Source organism: Lingula anatina, chromosome 2 (assembly GCF_051362555.1).
Source record: "Lingula anatina isolate TDL-2025a chromosome 2, LinAna3.0, whole genome shotgun sequence".
Classification (NCBI taxonomy): Eukaryota; Metazoa; Brachiopoda; class Lingulata; order Lingulida; family Lingulidae; genus Lingula; species Lingula anatina.
The window spans coordinates 41636818-41655141 of NC_141768.1; the positions used below are offsets into that span (position 1 = coordinate 41636818).

Consider the following 18324-nt stretch of genomic DNA (forward strand, 5'->3'; position numbering starts at 1 on the left):
GGGATCAGCTTTCACTCTCAATATTTCGGTATTATAGGTAAAAACAGGCACTAAGATACGCTAACCAACTAAAGGACGCATAGTGCCTACTGGTAAAACGGGATTTGTTTCGGATATCAAGGACGCCCTTTTCCAATTTAAAACTTGTTCCTCATTTCTTTACCTCAATGCTGTAGGCAAAGTAATTCATTCAAAACCTTAAACGAATTACATTAGTCTGAAAGTCATTTTTGTGATAAGATGCACTTATTTTTTGCAAAAAAAAAGGATACATGAAAATGACAAGTGTTATTCGAATATCCTGCAATAATTTCACTTGGAAGAAAAAATCAATAACGGCAGTCTTGACATAATGGCCAGGTTGGTAAGGATTATCAAATATACGCAAGACTCTGAAGTTTTTTTAGATTGATTCAATTAGGAAAACAAGGTATTGGCCCAAGGTCTAGCATTAATAAAAGTAATAATACTAATAATAAAATAAAAAATAAGACAACAAAGGACGTTTACAGTAAACCAAACGTAAAATTGCTCTAAATTTAACAGAATAACAGATTATGGATTGACTCTTATGTAATATAGCTACGTTTCCCTGCGGATATCTTTATTTGGATATGTTTCTTTTGCTTATTAATTCGGTGTCAGTTTATTCTGGGAAGTAGTCAATATCGTTAGCTTTTTTATGATCAAAGTAGCATGTTCTTCATTAGAGTCATGTCACGTATCAGGTGTTCAAATACACGGAAATTGATCATCGATATTGTGTGTTTTTAGATATGTGTTGCATCTCTATCTCATCTTACAAATTACTGCACAGTATACTGCAACTCTATCAATACTGTGTATAGATCATACAGATATGTATATACCGTAGTTAATAGACATATCTTATATATACAAGAATGCGTGTCAGTAACGGAAAGGCAGTGTAAATAGCGCAAATTGCTACCCGGTACTTGGGTGTAATGGCGTATTAATAATGTTCATGGCATTCTTAATTTTAGAAAAGTTGCAAATATCATTGGATGCAGTTTGAAGCGATCATATACCGCAAAGCTTTTCCAAAAAGTAGATGGACATAGATTTCATTGAAGAGATACTCAATCAAATGCTATTAGCTAGCTCTGGCGTCCTGTGAGATGAATCTATAGGTCATTTCTAACGAAATTTACTTCAGCGTGGACAGTTAACTGATGCGAGCTGGACGTTAACTGAGATTGATTGGCTGTAAGGGCATATTTGTAATGGTGGCTAATTCTCACGCGGTTGATTCACGCTGGCAGCATAAAATACCCGTTTTATGGAAAGACTCCTTTGATTACAAACTTAAAGGCCGTTTTGAAAAAACTGATCCATTTAATCAGTTTTGAAAACTTTGACAAACGCCTCAGTGCTTTCGGATTATATAGGCTGCGCATTTTAAAACCAGTTCCAGCTGATCTGAGATTAACTTTGGAAATACACTATGAGAATTAAATTGCGGGCATTAAAAGTTTTTTTCGGTGTCATAGAGCACATTCAAAACAGATAATCTGCAGACTAAAAGTACTTTCAGAACAAGTTGATCCGGAGACTTAATCCGTTTATTGGCGCGTGCGGATGCGGGTAGACCGCCAGGGAATTAGTCGACACTGCTTTTATGTGGGGCGGCCATATTTAGTCCGCGGATCAGTAAGTCAGCAGTTCATCTGTTCTAAATGCGCTCTAACTGATCCGCCGACGGCGAGTGCAGAGGTTGGGAGACCATCTTTTATCAGCAGGTCAGTTAGTCCTCGGATCATCTGTTCTGAATGCGGTCATGGGTTTCTATTTGGAAATATGTATGTGAAAAGAAAAAACAAGAGAAAGAAATCAAGTGAAACTTTGTTAATACAGGGCGGATTTAGGGCGGATTCTGGGTCTTCCGGAAGACGGTCACATTTTCAAGTTTACATTGACGGGTATCTAATTTTTTCTGTCGGAAGACGGTCAAAAATGGAGGATGGATCAACAAAGATAAATTGGAAGACTGTCAGAAAATAACTCTGGATCCGCCCCTGTAATACATGTGTTATAATTATAAAGCCAGCCTCGATCGATCCCAGGCATTTCACAAAATTATTGTAAAACGTCAAAGTTTTTTTCTGTTTATAAGAATATTTCTGCTCACGTTGGCTACCATAAGCCGGCAGCATCTGTCACCAGAGTACCAGTGCTTAACATTCTTGTGCATAACCGTTCCAAAAAAAAAACTTAAGTGCAGTCAAGGACACATCCGTGCATCAAATATTGATCACCCATGCAGGCTCTTTACTTTATTTCATAATAATATTTTCAAAACAAAGACATTCAAAAATATGCTAAAATTCCGTCCCATATGTTAAATAATAATGTTAAAGGTCTCCGTCGAGTTGCCAACCCAAGTGATTTGCCAATCCGCCTAGGCGAGAAGCCAATTGAAATCTCGCCTAAGGAAGATAGTGAGATGTAAATCTTAATGTACGTAATACTTATTGGCTTATTATAAGAAAAAAAGAGAGTTCAATCATAAGGTAGTCTTGTTTTTGTTTGGAAGGCATCTATATTGCGATAGTTGAGCTTCGAATCCATAATGAACAATAGCATGCCAACAAGATCAATGTGCATTGCGTTTGTTTAGCTGTGTAGCAATCAAACAAAAACGCAACAGACTTGAATGTCGGATACAAATAATAATAATAATAATAATAATAATAATAATAATAATAATGCAATTTTTTCTTCGACATAAGTGACTACTATTATTGACGCTTAGTGTGAAACGATTTTTTCGAATTGTACTTGCCGTTAAAACTAGCTAGGTTGGTGCCACGACAGAGCAGAGGAATACCTTGGTTTTGCCAAAACTGTGATTTTTAGGCTCTTTAATATTCGTCCTTCCAGAATTCACAAAATGAAAAATAATTAGAATAGATATTACTACAGTGTACGTAAGAATGCGTTACGTTATCGTGGACGTTTAAAATCGTATTGTGATAAGTAGGTAGGAAACCGGTAAGACGGCATCAATCATTATTTTTGAAAACGTGGCATTTTCTAAAAGCTGATTTCCCGAGAGTGTTCAAAATTGTTCTTATTTTTCCAGTAACACGTATGTTATTTCCGAGCCTATTTCCCATATGCTGAAGTTGCGCTGTTCATCCCAGGCACTGAGTGTATTGGAAACGTATTTGTAGTTAACTCATCGCTCGAAGACTGTCCCAGTTTAAGCTCATTTTGTGTGAGATACAACGTTCTGATGAACAATGTATAGTATATATACTTTCTGAAAGATGTGCCTTCAAAGCCCGCTTATTGTTTCAATGATTCAAACTTATTTTGGACTCAAAACGGTGAACGTCAATCTTACTAGATGGACGAAGTTATCACAAGATGTTTATGTCCATCTCGTTATCGAAACTAGAGTTCATATGCAATCCCTAGCTCGTATCAGCCGTCGTATGGCGTATTGTTAAGTCGACATACATTTGTGCCCCCTATATGCTTTGACTCTTGTAGTGTTTCTTTTGGCTTGTACATTTTCAAATATACTCTAAGATAGAGATTGAACATAGTTTCTATTGGAAACGATCTAACACACGTGAAAATATCAATACCAACATGACCTTTAGGATGTCTTCAGTAAGAAAGCTGTTAAAAATTGTAAAACATTCGTTTAGTTTAACCAAATACCTCTGCCAAATGTGCAAGACGCGGTTTTAAGACACGAACGCAATTATAATTAGAAACGTTACGGCCTGCCTTATATCAAATGTTTTGCAAATCACTATGTAGAATGCTCTTACGGCTCGGCAGTATACATCTATAGGATCCAGCTCGAACACCCGGCCTTATTCGGAATCACGCATCCCCAATTATATCGAAATGTTGTCAATTAAGCTCTTATGCCAAATGTTTCCCCTGGTGCCTGCTCAAATAGTCTAAAGATCTTAGTCTACTAAGACTTAGCCAACTAAGTTGCGTTCAACAAAGAGTCTATAACGCCGCCTACCTCGTATGATTCAGTTTTTTCACAAGACACTGCGCAAACCTTGATTGTCTTGACGAGGACTTATACTTTATCCCATTTATTATGGGCCAGTCATTCTTAAATATCTAAGACAATATCGCAATGTAGACTTTGCTTACATGCACATGTACTAGTCGGCTATTCGATTTTATCAGTCTATAAGTTTAGCCCAAGAAATTATTACGAAATGGTTAAAAACGATAGCCAGTGACTCATGTCACAGGCAGTTTGTAATAGCTATCAAGCACAAATGTCAGCAGATAGACATTGGTTGGCTAGTTCTATCCGGAAGCAGAATAAAATGAATTGTCTGTAAGGTAAGTTTACATATACGTGGACAGTTATTGGGAAATTGACATTTAGGTGGATTGTTTTTGTCCAACTAATGCACGAAATCACTCCTATTTGTTTCAACCACCAATATTTTTCTTTCTGCTGTATGATGGACATTTTGATTTGCTCCACGTTTTTTTGTACACATTTCTTTGCATGCACGTCGAAATACTGAGAAAATCTCCACTTCCTTCTCGTCGCTCTTATCTCTACTTGGATTCTGGATAGCCTTGTGGCATTAATTGCTTTAAACGGTGATTAGTGTTTATCATCTCCTTCAATGACAAATTGGTGCCAGATGAAAAAGGTTTTATATTACCAATTTAAGAGGGACGCACGCACTTTTACACCTCTTAACGATAAGTAATGCGGTTTTATTACCGTTATCCCATAACTGTTTTCGTTTTGGGCGGTAATGAATGCGCCAGATCAAAAACAAATCACAGAGTTGATTGTGAGGACTTTTCCTATGGAGAAAGGGCAATGTAGTAGGTTTATAAAGATGAATGGACGGGGCGATTGTGATATTGGGACCCATTTGGTAGTTGAATTGACCTTCATGTATGTTGACCTGCAAAATTAAAGCTGACATTTCTCGTCTGCTAATCTCGTTCAAATGTCAAGAATTCAGTCACTGAAAGCTGGCGTATGAACGGAGCTTTATCATTCCTAATTTTTAATAATACATGATAAACTACGACTAATATAAAGATTGGAGCAGTCTATGCGGTATAATTTCTAAAAAGTGCCCAACAAAAGCGCGTTTACCTATGAGGAACTATCTGTCCAAATGCGTGTCATTGAAAGTCAGCATCGGCACATTTGTAACCCAGTCTCTTGTATTGGAAATATGTGTTTGCATTTGTTAGTCTTTGTGTTTTGTTTTCTTTAGTTGTCATAGGCGTCATTCTCTTTGTGATTAATTTTTCCTTTGATTCTTAATGCAAACGACTATAAGACAAAAGATACGGCGCAAACCAGTTTTTGAACCGATTTCCCTCTTAATTTCTCCATTGGTATCACGCCGTATCTTTGTTGCGGGAGTAATAAAGGCACAGTCAAGATAAATAGGTAGTGTGGACTGGCATTACACGAGTCAGTTGAGCAGGTACTTCCTTGATAGTGGCAACTAATTTCCACGAAATGACGCAGAATCATGCAAAAAAGCAATAAAATATACTCGAAGAATCATACTCGAATGTTCTGCGTAAAGCGCCACAATTGCCAGCAACGCCTTCAAAAGTTGGGTGCGCCTGTCACTGAAGTGTCGCATCAGAGAGATAGGTCATCGTAACCGTTATTACTGCCTTCACACATGTAAGAATAACGTGTATGTCAACATGTTTTATCACTTGAGGGATCGTGAACGCAATCCGGTTCATTATGACATATTAATGTATGACTTAACTTAATATATGCGCATGTTCACCTCTAGCAATCAACGGTTGTCAACAACATATCACATACTCATGTAAGTATGACAGAAGTACGTTTGTGAAAAGAATTCATTCAGATTAAATCGTCGATTATATGCATATTATTACTTTTGATTTCTCGTGTCTCTGAAAAGTAGCTTGACGACGTCATTATCAATTGATTGTATTTGGAGCATTTTGACATGTTAGACGTCAGCCATGACGCGCGTGTTTTTTTTTTCTCCTTTTTCTACGGAATTTTCTGATTTGCATGTCCGGGTATTTGTAATTCTTATCATACCTGTTTTCAATAAAAGCACTATTTTTCCCAGATCAAATAAATAGCGGCTATATGCATTTCATTATTGATGATTTATGCAATACTTCTATGAGACGCATCAAAAAGACCACATGCCCAACTGGTGTGTGTGACCTCGGATAATTATCGTGCTCAAAAGTACACAAACACCTATGTAAACATGTCGTTCAGTCTGCAGCAATGATAAAAACACTACATTTGATTAAGATATCAGGTTTTTATCTTTTCTATCAAAACCCTCAAATATTGCCGTCATATTTTGTGGATTATCATATTCCTGTGAACGGGGAGCTAAGATGATATATGTAAGCTATCTTCTCAAACCTCATCGGTTTGTGTTTATGTGGCATGACCAACAGCAAAAGCAAAATCACCTGTGGAGATGTATTATTTTTCAAAAAAAAAAAAATAGATAAATAAAATAAAAGAAAGAAAAAAATGAAAGAAACAAAGAAATCAAGTATAATGTTTTTTTTTCATACCGAACTGCGACATGTAGGTCTACAATGCAAGCTACAAATTAACCTAAGTCTTTTTTCATTTCCTTATTTTTCAAAGTTTAGTGTACCACCATGGTCGTCTGCCCTTTTATAGAGGTTAGAGCTTGGTATTAAAATGATCTCGTTGTCCAGTCACTCTTGATTAATACAAGCAACTTAACGGCTGAAGTGACAAGAGTTGCCATATACCAGTACAAATGTATATGTAACATTTGGCCCATTAAGGCGATTCAGTCGTGTTCATATTATATTATCGTTTTATATTCTCGGGTGACTCAATTAACAGCTGCTAATACAAAAATGAGCTTCCGTCATATTTATTTCAAAGACGGCAAGTATAATTGCATGAACCTGCCTACGCCCATTAGTACCCACTTGAAGGCGAACCCACATTAAAGTTTATTTCGTTGTACAGCACGTATAGACCGAATCTATGTACTTTGCGTAAAAGAATGAATTACTCTCTGCGCGTGTTTCGTTGACGTTATGCAAATACAGGTAGCCTTCATTTCTAAGAAGTCATTACTTTTACATTTATGCAGCTAGAAGCTTCATGCATATAGTGAGAACTCGAATAAATGTGTATCCAAAAGCAAAGCAAAGGAGGGTTCCAATATGTAACCATGTCATGTCATTGAGTAAATCTAAATGCAACATAGACCTACAATAATTATTTATTATCTTTTATCACAAGATTGTCAGTGCACTACATAGCGGAACAACGTATTAGTTTTGCATCTGAAGAAATGCTTAGGTTATGTCTGCACCAATGACATTGGCGTTGAGGCTTTGGTACTCGTCCCAATTTAATAATAGCCAGTGATTTTCATAAGGAACTAGAATTTATCTTGTTTATATGTAAAATACAATGTATATACTGTATAACACGTGAATTGAGTAATTGAGAAAAGAATCATGTTACGAATATTAATTCCCTATTTGACAGAATAGAAAGTGACAACGTATATGTTAGCAATTTAAATCTTCAAAAATATAAGAAGACAGGAAATATGAAATAAGCCCTGTAGTTTTAAAGTAATGTTTTGGGGCCTTTTTAGCCTATATCAAAACAGTACGATTATTTTCAATCATGGACATGCATATGCGCCTTACGAGTTGATTATGCCTGCACAAACTGTTATGTGTAAACAAAAAGCCGTCAAATGTTTAAAATACCGAACGATACTGTGACAATGGATTCTTTTCGATTCAAATGATGTGTAATGGTTATCTTAGAAATGCGTTTTTATCATTGCTGCCGCATTGATACTGGGAGCCGCAAGAAAAAAAGCGATCAAACTGGTTTTAATGGAAATTAATGGAATATACCCCTGAAACTGAATATATTATAATCGAGAGTTTGGCGAGCTATAGTAATAACTGTACACATAAAAGACTTATCCAACATGAGTGTGGTATGGTATTCGCTGTGTTTAATAATCGTTTTTTAAAGAAGCATCGAAATGAGGAAAAGAAAAGAGTAACAAATAGCCCTTTACTGTGGACATGTTGCTTCTTGTTTTTCATAAGACGCCTCATTTAGGATCGATGTGATTTCACGTGCGTCTCGCTCTTCTCAGTGCGCATGCGTTGCAGACGACGGTATTCAATCAATGCGCTGTTAAAGCCTCGTTGGTTTTTTCCCCAAACATTGTGCCAAGTTACTTCAGACATTCTACGCGACATTGATTTGTCCAAAAGGACTTAGTGAGTTAAGTCTACCACAGCCTTCTAATCGTGCCGACCTCAAAGCTCAATCAACAAGAGCTTTAGCCGCTATACTATACTAAGCAAGTGCAACATGACACAGATTTGTTTGCAGTTCTCAACAGCTGAGTTCGTTGTTAGTTCAGTGAATATCAAATATAATCCTTGTCGCTAGAAACATCCTCGTCACACTGGGTGCGATGGGAACTGTCCCCCAAGATGATCAGAAAAGAGGACGCCGTTACGTCGAGTGAAATGCAACAAGAGATAAGACGCTTGATAAAGTCGAACCTCCCAGGATAATAAAGCCGTGTGATAGACGGGTGTGATGGATAGGCGGAGATATTGGAGTTACTGGTACTGGTTAGTATAGCAGGTGAGACCGCTGAGCGCGGTGCTGGGAAAAAACACACGATGGTGACAGGAGGCCGTTGGGCAACAGTATTCACCGTTCTTGTCTTAACGAATGTTGGATGTATTATTGGTGCTGTGACGACGACGCTGGATCAACCTGGGGCCGATAAAACCGCCTCGGCCTCGGGCCCGGAGAGGCGTGAGGTTAACGTGGCTGTAATTTTACCCAGAGACAAAATCAGGATGTTTGCAATAGACCGTGTGGCCCCCGGGATCGACTCGGCAATCGCCAAGGTAAACAAGGGTAACATGTTGCCAAACTGGCGTCTTTCTGCTCTTTACAACGATTCTAAGTGCGACCAAAGTCACGGTCCCATTGCGGCCATTGGATTGGTCATGCAGAAACGCGCGAACGTTTTCTTGGGGCCGTGCTGTGACTATAGCCTCGCACCAATCGCCCGCTATTCATACTTCTGGGACGTCCCCGTCATCTCTGCTGGCGGTTTTGCCTCCGATTTTGGAGGAGAGAACAAAAATAGTGGTGAATTCGCCATGCTAACCCGGGTGGGGGCCACCTTTGATTCTCTGACCCTGTCCATCGCTCATACTTTGGAGCAATTTCGGTGGATTCGAATGAAATTGTTGTATCATCCGGACGCTTTTCCTGACTCATTGTTCTCCAACTATTGCTTCTTGGCCGCTTCTGCTATTATTAAGTATTTTGAAACCGCTAATAAGACAACGGCATCCGGGGAACAGGACTATTACATATTTACTCCAAAACATAACGTCACGAAAATGCTGGAAGACGAGGTGGGCCTTGATTACGCAAGTAAGACTTTAACACTTTTCGTGTAATTTGTATTGATTTATATTGATATGGGAATGAAGAGATATATGCGTGCATTGTACACCCGTTTGACCTTTGAATTGATTCATCTCTCTCTCTCTCTCTCTCTCTCTCTCTCTCTCCCATACACACATAACACACACCCACACAACAAATGGAGAGGTATTTATTCTTACATTTCTTATTTTTATTTTACCTTGAACGATATTAGGTCTTTATAATTACATATTTCTTATATTTATTCTACCTTAAACGATATTAGGCCTAGGGTGTTTGGCAAAGAGTCAACCGGGCTGATTACCTTTCCAAACGTTCTTGCCAGGGTATTTTAATTAAAATCAAATTTGGCAACCGAAGTATGATTATCCTATTGAGGAACTATAGACGATGATTACTGACTTCGTTAAGTATTGGATTGAATCGGTCACCACAATGTTGTTATTATTTGTCAGGGAAAGCAGATCTGTATCTTTAGTCGTTTTAAACAAATCGAATCTCAAGGGACCCATGTTTTAATCTTATTTCTTTTTTAATTTAGATCATGTTTCCTTGGTACTTTATCAAATGTTGCATAAGATTTACCGTTGCATTAAGGGTCTTAATGTGCAAGTTTTGGCAAATCTTAGTAGTCTCTAGGTCGTCTACAGCACGATCATTTATCTGCATTATTCACGAATCGCCCTTAAAATTCCATACGTTTTCATACATGTAGAGGCATATTGGATTCTTCTACAGACTGCCATTAGACATTCTGATCTAATAACTGTGTAAAGTGATCAAACATCATTAAGTTTGACATTTAACGTAAACGAAAAAAACTCAGCCGCTTATAAAGTTTACGTGCCATGCAATTTGCGATCTTTGATTAACTTTGTCCTGCATAACATGGCAAGATCTCTCCTTGCCTTGTTTTACGGTGGCATTTCGTGGCCATTTTACTAGCCGAAGCATCATGTTCTAGCAAAGTAAGAGATGTCTTTTGAAAAGACTGACGCATATGCGGCTCTGAATCTTTACCGTGTATCGCTGCATGACAATTAAGCTTCTGTCTGAAATTGGATTGATTGCTATCTTGACCCCCCCCCCCCCCCCACACACACACACACACACACCATCACCACCATCACCATCCTCTCACTTCGTTTCATGGTTATAACTGAAAGCGACATTTGAGTCAGGTTTTTCGGTGTGTAAGACGGGTGCATGTCACATACCGACAGTGTAGACCATATTGCAGATAACATTCCTCTTATGTAACGATAGAAATCCAAATGCAAGGGCATGTCAGTTTCATGGCCACTTCTCTTAAAACTCTATCTGGGTCGCGTCTGGAGATATACACTTTCGACAGAGTAACTTGTGAAATAAGAGAATGAAAGATGACAGGATTCTTCGAGTAATAGATGACCGGTGATTGTTACAGTACACGCTACCGGTTGACGGTTGAGGGGGAGGGGGAGTAAAAAGCGGGGCGGGGGATGGTTTTGTCGCACACGTTTACAGTTACCGACTACGATCAAAACGTAAATTGTGTGCAACCTGTAAAAGAAAATATATATCAAAAGCCCCTTTCCAATTTTAAGGAATCTGGAAAGAGCAGGTAAATATGCCTGTTGTACATCGAGCAGATTGGTACACGTGCACCTTTTACAGCGTGCTTACTGCACACCTTCACTGCACGCATGAGTTCAGGTCGACCTTCAGGACATCAAGGATAACCCTACTCGTACGAATACGCTGTAACAGAGTCATTGCATGACCACCAGTCCCATTTGTATTATGTATACATGACTAGGATTTGTTGATTGGATAGCAAATACTCTTTTATTCACAAGTGCGTGCAGCTTATTAGTTTGGAATTCCTGTCTCGACTATCTTTAAATCCATTGATTAGGCCAAAATGTGCATGCGAGTCAGTGAATGTCCTTTCCCTACATGTAAATGCCTGTTTGTCCTGTGAGGAAAATTAGGAAAATTGTTGAAAAGTCTTTAACTTTTTTAAGAGGGATAATTTCATACAGAATGTTCGTAAACAAATGAATAATGTTTTTTATTTTATATTGATCACACAGGCGACGGGCTCCCCCCCTCTTCAACTCCCCCCATCCCCACCCTAAATTTTAATCATAGTTTTTTATTTATCAGTCGCCTTGACAAAAAGTTAGGGCATGTTAGGGCATACATGGTATTGAAGGTTGGTCATTTGTGTATGACGTAAATGAAGGACTTAATATGAGACTAAGAGTTCAAGGACAGTTAATTATAGAAAACGATGTATATCACAAATTGGGTATAGGAGGTTTTCATAGCAATATCCCATGGAAACGAATTCTTTGATATACTTGCAAACATTCCATTCACTTGTGGGTTAATTTATAATCTCCTTCTATACCTTGTTTTTTATTTATTTATCTATTAAATGATAGAGTATGTTATTTTTGGTTGTACATGTATGCAGTTATCTCATTTTTTACTTGGGGGCGGGGGGTATTGGTAACTGGAGTGGGATTCTTTAGAATACTATCAATTTGCTGAACTCAGTCCCGCAAGTCGTATTGTGCGTATAAAGAATCTTTTTGATAAAGTGCTCCCTGTGATGGTATGTCTTTCTTGCCTTTACAACTTGTCAAGTCTCGTATTTTACGTCTGTCAACAGGGAGGACACATGTTTAACGGTACTTGACACCACATTATTTCACACCAGAGTGCACGTGTTGTGAATTCGTAACTGACGTCAACTTAACTGTACCTGCTGAGGCACGCGCGCGAGCGTGTGGTACCCTTTACAAACTACGTAGTCAGGGCTATGATGAATTAGTTAGGCGGAGTTCCTAAGCACGGTATTATACGTGATTCACATATAATTTTCCGCCAAAGACTCTAAGAGACAGCTAGGGAAAAAACACAATACAAGGCCGAAGTACTTCACACTTAGTACCACAATTGTATCGTTTTTTGTTTTGGGTAGGGCAATTGTACCGTTTAAGTTGAAGATGAAGTATAAATTGTTGAAAATCTCAAGATTTTTATTACATAAAGGTCTATCGCACATGACATGTTTTTAATTTTTATACAAAAATAAAATGTGCTTTTTAGCCGCTAATAAAATTTAAATCTGAAGCAAAACCTATTGTCATTTAAAACAATTTGGGTTTGTTGTAATAGGAGACGAAAACTCGCACGTTTGTCTTGAAAACGAAGACACCCAGTTTCTATTTCATTACAGCATCATTCCTGAAGCACTAGTAGTTCTATTTCATATAAAGAGACTGGCAAGGTCTGCTTTCAGAAAGGGTTGTCTTATAACCATCACAGCATCGTGACGTAAGATTTTATACATCATACATTTAACTCCATGCATTTTTCTATTGGATTTATAGTGTGTCGTGCCATATTGTAAAGGGACTTTTTATACAATACGGTAACGAGTTAACCAAGCTACCATTTCAGGATACAAGTACATGAACCGGTAGCATTATATACCTATACTCCAGTATCTGATGGCTGCATATCTTCCCTTGTACTCCAAGGGGTTTACTTAATAGGAAAGTTTTGTTCCTGACAGGCGTGCAGGACGTTACAATGCAGTGCACATGGCACTCCTCTTCATTTTAGCGGTTGCTGACATCGAAACTAATTTTATGTTTATTTTACATGTTTAAAAAAAGTTGATTAAGAGAATCCATTTGGGTTCAACTTGCAATGCACACTCTTTCCGTTAATTGAAAATAGCTGAAACAGTTGTAGCGATGATAGTGTTACAGCATTCGTTTTTAATATGGAAATGTGCTGCACTCGCTTAACTCCAACACTACCTGTAGATACTACAGGTCTACACTGCTGTATGTATTTGATGATATCGTATCTTTCTTTGTTCGCCAAGGACTTTTTGATAATATTGCACTTGATAACTGCTGGTTATTTTTGAATAGGATGTATCTCATAACAAGCTGACCAAAGCTCTGGGGAAGGTGTATAGAAATGGCGATGATCGACACCAGAACAAATGATGTCTCATCGATAATACAAGACCTTGCATAACTGCGATGCAATTTGTCACCGCATGTTATTTCTTCATTATGCTTCGAACCACAGTGTATATAATCTACGTGGGGGCACCAGCAAATTGACTAAGGTGATTTCATGAGTTAGCGGAGACTCTGGGATTGATTTAAAGTGTTTTCCTAACAGTGACCTCAGTTTCACCGTAATAGTGGCTGGGGAGCGTCATGTAACATTCTAATATGTGCACTTTTAACATTTCACGTCTATTACATGTATCATAAAGCATGGTCGCTACAGTGTTTACTTGGCTGACTTTTATTTTATTTATTTGCTAATTAAATCAAATCAGAGGATATCATATCAAAGTTCCAAGTGGTCGGACAGACGAGCACATGTATCAGATTAAGTCACTCCATCATGCGACCACAGTGATTATACATATAATGCGTCAGAGTTTTGAAAGTCATTCGGGTTCCTATATAGTTTGGCTATCAATAGTTTATTACTAGTTTGAGACATACATAGTCTAAGCACGCCTAATGGCTAGCATAAAATATATGCCCTTATTGCACGTTCAATGAAAACCACGAAACAATTATAACATAGGTCTGCCTGTAACATTCTCATGTTGAAGCAGCCGACGGCCATTGCCTTTCAATTATAGCCACCCAACATATTGTATTTGTTCAATTTCTTACTCCAAGCGATACTATTACTACATGCTATCATCCTTAACGAATCGAATATGTCAATCACTGGTGCAAAGCCTTTCAGTCATTCAAACTAAACGAAAACGGAAAAGCCTAGATAAACTACAATGAGAGCGACAGAATTAGACGATCGAGTTGCGCGTAAATTTGCCATAGGGTACCATTAAAAAACGATCGCCTGCCAAATGGAACAAAGACATTTCCCTCAGAATAGAAATCGTCTCCACTTAATGCTATTGAATCAATGTCTCACGCTGGTTAAAAATTGCACTTGTACCTGGCTTGATAAAAACAAACATTTCAATGGTTTGGAAGGCAGGGCCGGAAGTTCGGTTATTCAGTAAAAAGGAGCAATGCAGGCGTAACAAACAGAACATTTACTTGGAACTTAATATGTTATGCTTCTCATTTAATATCAGCGGTTAAATTGTCCTGTTTCTTTTTACCCTTGTCTCCCTACCCTAGAATGATGCTTTTACTAATGGCTACTACATTAGTATGCTGGTGGGATCAAGCTTTGTTTCATATTTTTGGCGGGAGCGCCCGAAAACATGCCAAGACAGTCATTAATTAATAACATAATATCAACCAATACAATCATCTCTAAAGACAGATCTACTGTGTCCTAATAGTCTTTCATTTCCTCCGCTGAGGGGTTTATGTCTTGGGTTCCGTTTTTCTGTTTGTCTGTAAGAAACACAATAACAAACAAAAAAGTTCATGGCTAATTTTGGTAAAATTTTCAGAAACTGTCGAAAGGGGACCAAGTAACAACAAGATCCTGTTAATTTGTTTATTAATAATAAAGAGAAATGAACTGCCTTGGCGGAGGTCTACGCTCTCTGACTGCTTCTTTCAGTTAAACAATGTAACAGTCTCATTATTGTTTCTCATCCAGTGTTCGAGTTTTTCATTTATTTCTCGTCTGGTTTATCTTCCGATAAGAAAGTGACGAACACAATGCATTATGTTCTTTCCTGGACAAACGTATAAAGAAAAGCAAGGCTTGTAAATCGTTATGAAAGCTCTATTTCAGTGTTAGGCTCATAGGGTACAGTATTGGAGAACGTACATGTAACGCTCGGCAATAAGCGGGAACTGAACTGGACTGATTGATTTCTTGTCCCTCACCTACCTTTGTATTAATTCAGCACTTCATCTAGTGAGAAAGAATTGCAGTGTCAGTTTACAAGAACATTTCTATTATAACCACGCAACAGGCCTAAACACACTAACGTAGGGCATACAGTACTGGTACTCTATATTAGAGCAGGGCCGTAGCCTCCGGGGGGCAGGGGGGGGGGGGGGGCAGCTGCCCCCCCTGGAATTTGGAATTTTACACACCACACCCTCCCCCCTCGGTAGCTTGGCCCCCTCGTGTCCGCTTACTGCCCCCCCCCCCCCCCCCCCTGGCATTTTGCTCAGGCTACGGCCCTGTAGAGGCCAATTAAATGATGACAATTCCATACAAAAATTCTCACGGTAGAGAAAAGCAGCCTGCTTTTCAAAACCAAAAACACGTCGGTGGAATATATCATATTATCATAGAAAATGTGGAGCAAACCATTTTTTAAGCGAAGGGATAATTAATCCAATGGGACTTAATTTGCAGCATAATACGTAGCTGGCAGTGTTCCCACTGAGGGTTATATTACTCATATCGCTGCCGTATTGTGCCGTAATTGTTAAGGGACCCGATGCCAATCTCCATGTACGACTTGAAGATCGGAGCGCGATCGGCTGCGCTATGTGGCGTCAAGCCGATGATCATTGAGTACAGTGCCTAATCAGAGTTATTAAATGCAATTACCGTAGATGATTGCTTTAAAACGGTGCATTAAGCGAGTGTGAGGATAGAGCCTACTAAGAGAGAGAGAGAGAGAGAGAGAAGGAGGGGCGGGTCAAGGACGTGCCCTGCTTACTCAGTATTACGTGCAACGATTTCTTCATTGCTCTGATAATTACGTACCAATCGCATTGGTGTTGTAATATCCATGTTTTAATCAAGATTACCTTTCAGCATTGGGAATGCAGCCAGATAAAGTAGGAGAAAGGTGTGATGGATAATGAAAGGTTTTTAGATTAAAATATTGTAGAAAGGAACGTTCTGTTATTGCCCATAGAACCACAAGTGCTTTAGCTCAAGTATCCAATTTTTACGTGAGCAGTAATGCACAGTTCAAAGCCTTGTTTTAATTGTCTTCGGAATTGCCTTTTTGACGAACACAGAATTTATTTTACGAGGGAAACGGCCTTGACCTTGTGATGGGAGTTGCGCTGATACATTGTCCCTAGTAACTTACAAATACAGTCTTTTATTTATTTAATAAGAGTGGATCCATTAATGTCAATGGTGCACGTGTTGCCGATTTTAAACCCCTCGTGTCTGGAAAATATTTGAAAAGATCGATTTGCAATTTCCTCAGTTTACTTTATTATTTATCTTTCTCCAACTTTGTGCTTTTCTTATTTTACTAAGTCAAGAAAGATTTGCTTTATTCGTTGAGTTGATTACCAACTCTTGTCCGCAGTTTCGTAATTCGACTTTTGACGCAAACCTTGTAAGGTCCTTGTTGCAATCTCTTTTGTGACGAACCCATTATCCTCGCTGGCAGCAATCTTAGTTCAGAACTTAATCGCTACGGTTTCTAGATTGTCTCCCAGAATAAATGCACTGTGCGTGGGGTACCAGTATATATGCCGTATGCTTTGTTTCAGTTTATGCACACTAATACAAGTTGATGTCGTACATATTTGTATATTTTGTACACAACATGGGTTTTTTATGTTGATAAACAGTGCAGAATAGCTAAGCATGTATGTTTACAGATGGCATCAATTCTTTGTAACCTACTCAACAAAGATGCACTATATATATAATATTTTAGTTCTATTTTATGTAACATTACTATGATAAAATACTTGGCGGAGACAACTTTGTTCAGAGATCAATGTTTTTTATCTCATGTGTTAGCTTTTGTTCTGGAAATAATGACCGCGTGTTTTAACACGATAAAATACCAGTTCGTGTAAATATTCCAATAGCGAGTATCTGTATTTGATATCCATAGAAGCTGTATTTGTAAGTCATGAGGTTTAATGTTTGGTATTCAAATAGTATGCATTCAGTTGTATCGAACAGTCATGGGACTTAATTTTGATAATGATGGGATAAGCGTAATCAGTGGTCATTACGTCCTGAATATCACTGCAAAAATAGAATACATCTCCATTTGGTCTTAAACACTCGCCTGTGTTTTGCGGCGAAAAAACCGTCCGTGTGTTCTCATTTAATAGTTAACCGCAATGCCCGCCATGGTAGCTCCATGCAACGACAAACTGTTTCGAACCACCTGATTGGTTAGAAGTGTCCAACAAAGGTTTAACCGTGCGCTATGAGCAAGAATGTAATTATCCCATCCAATTTTTCGCATCTAAAACAACATGTATTGTGCGTGTGTTTCTCTTTATTGGCTTGAACTCGTGAGTTTATCATTTGGAAATTGAAGACGCCACATCGATATCTTATTTTTCATTATTTCGTTGAAATGAAAAAGGGAACTGCCCTCAGCCCCATTGAGTCAGGTAATATTAAGACCTAGGGAGTGATCAAGTATGAAATGTATTCTGACAAGAATATGTTGTCATTTTCCAGATAACCTTTAACTCATGATCCAGACTAGAGATCCAATGTGTGGCTGGCTATCCCTGGAACATCGTATTCACAATGCACAAACCAATAGCATCTTTATGTGTGTTGTTTAGTGTGTCTTTTTAGTGGGTATTTGTACATGTGTGCGCGCGCGCGTGTCTGCTGTCGCATTTTTGAGTATGCCTGCGGTTGCACACGTGCGTGTGCTTATTGCATGTACAGGGTCACGGGTGGCGGGGAAAGGTACAGGTGGATTTAAAAAAATTGAATCTTTATGTGACATTATTCTTTTCTTTTCGCCCAGACCATTAGATGCCTGTTACTTTTCCTTCAGGCAGCGTCTAGGTGACTACAAGTACAACAGACGTTACAAATAACCTTCGTGTATGCAATGTACAGGCAGGCCTTCAACACCCCCCCCCCCCTTCTCCTTTACCATGGTAACATTTCCT

The 18324-nt window shown here is 38.5% G+C and overlaps 1 protein-coding gene across 8 annotated transcripts in view; it reads left to right on the forward strand.

The window, feature by feature from the left end:
- Positions 1-18324, forward strand: part of LOC106166491 (atrial natriuretic peptide receptor 1) — a 162442-nt gene that overhangs the window by 77249 nt on the left and 66869 nt on the right. Inside the window, exon 1 of one of the 8 annotated variants that reach the window (XM_087003866.1) lies at positions 8197-8949. The exons of 6 other annotated variants lie outside the window; for them this stretch is intronic. Coding sequence is in view for 1 of the 2 variants with exons in the window: in XM_087003865.1 (XP_086859991.1) it covers positions 8965-9487 (523 nt within the window). In the remaining variant the exon portion in view is untranslated. One more of the 8 variants, XM_087003865.1, reaches the window with a different exon arrangement.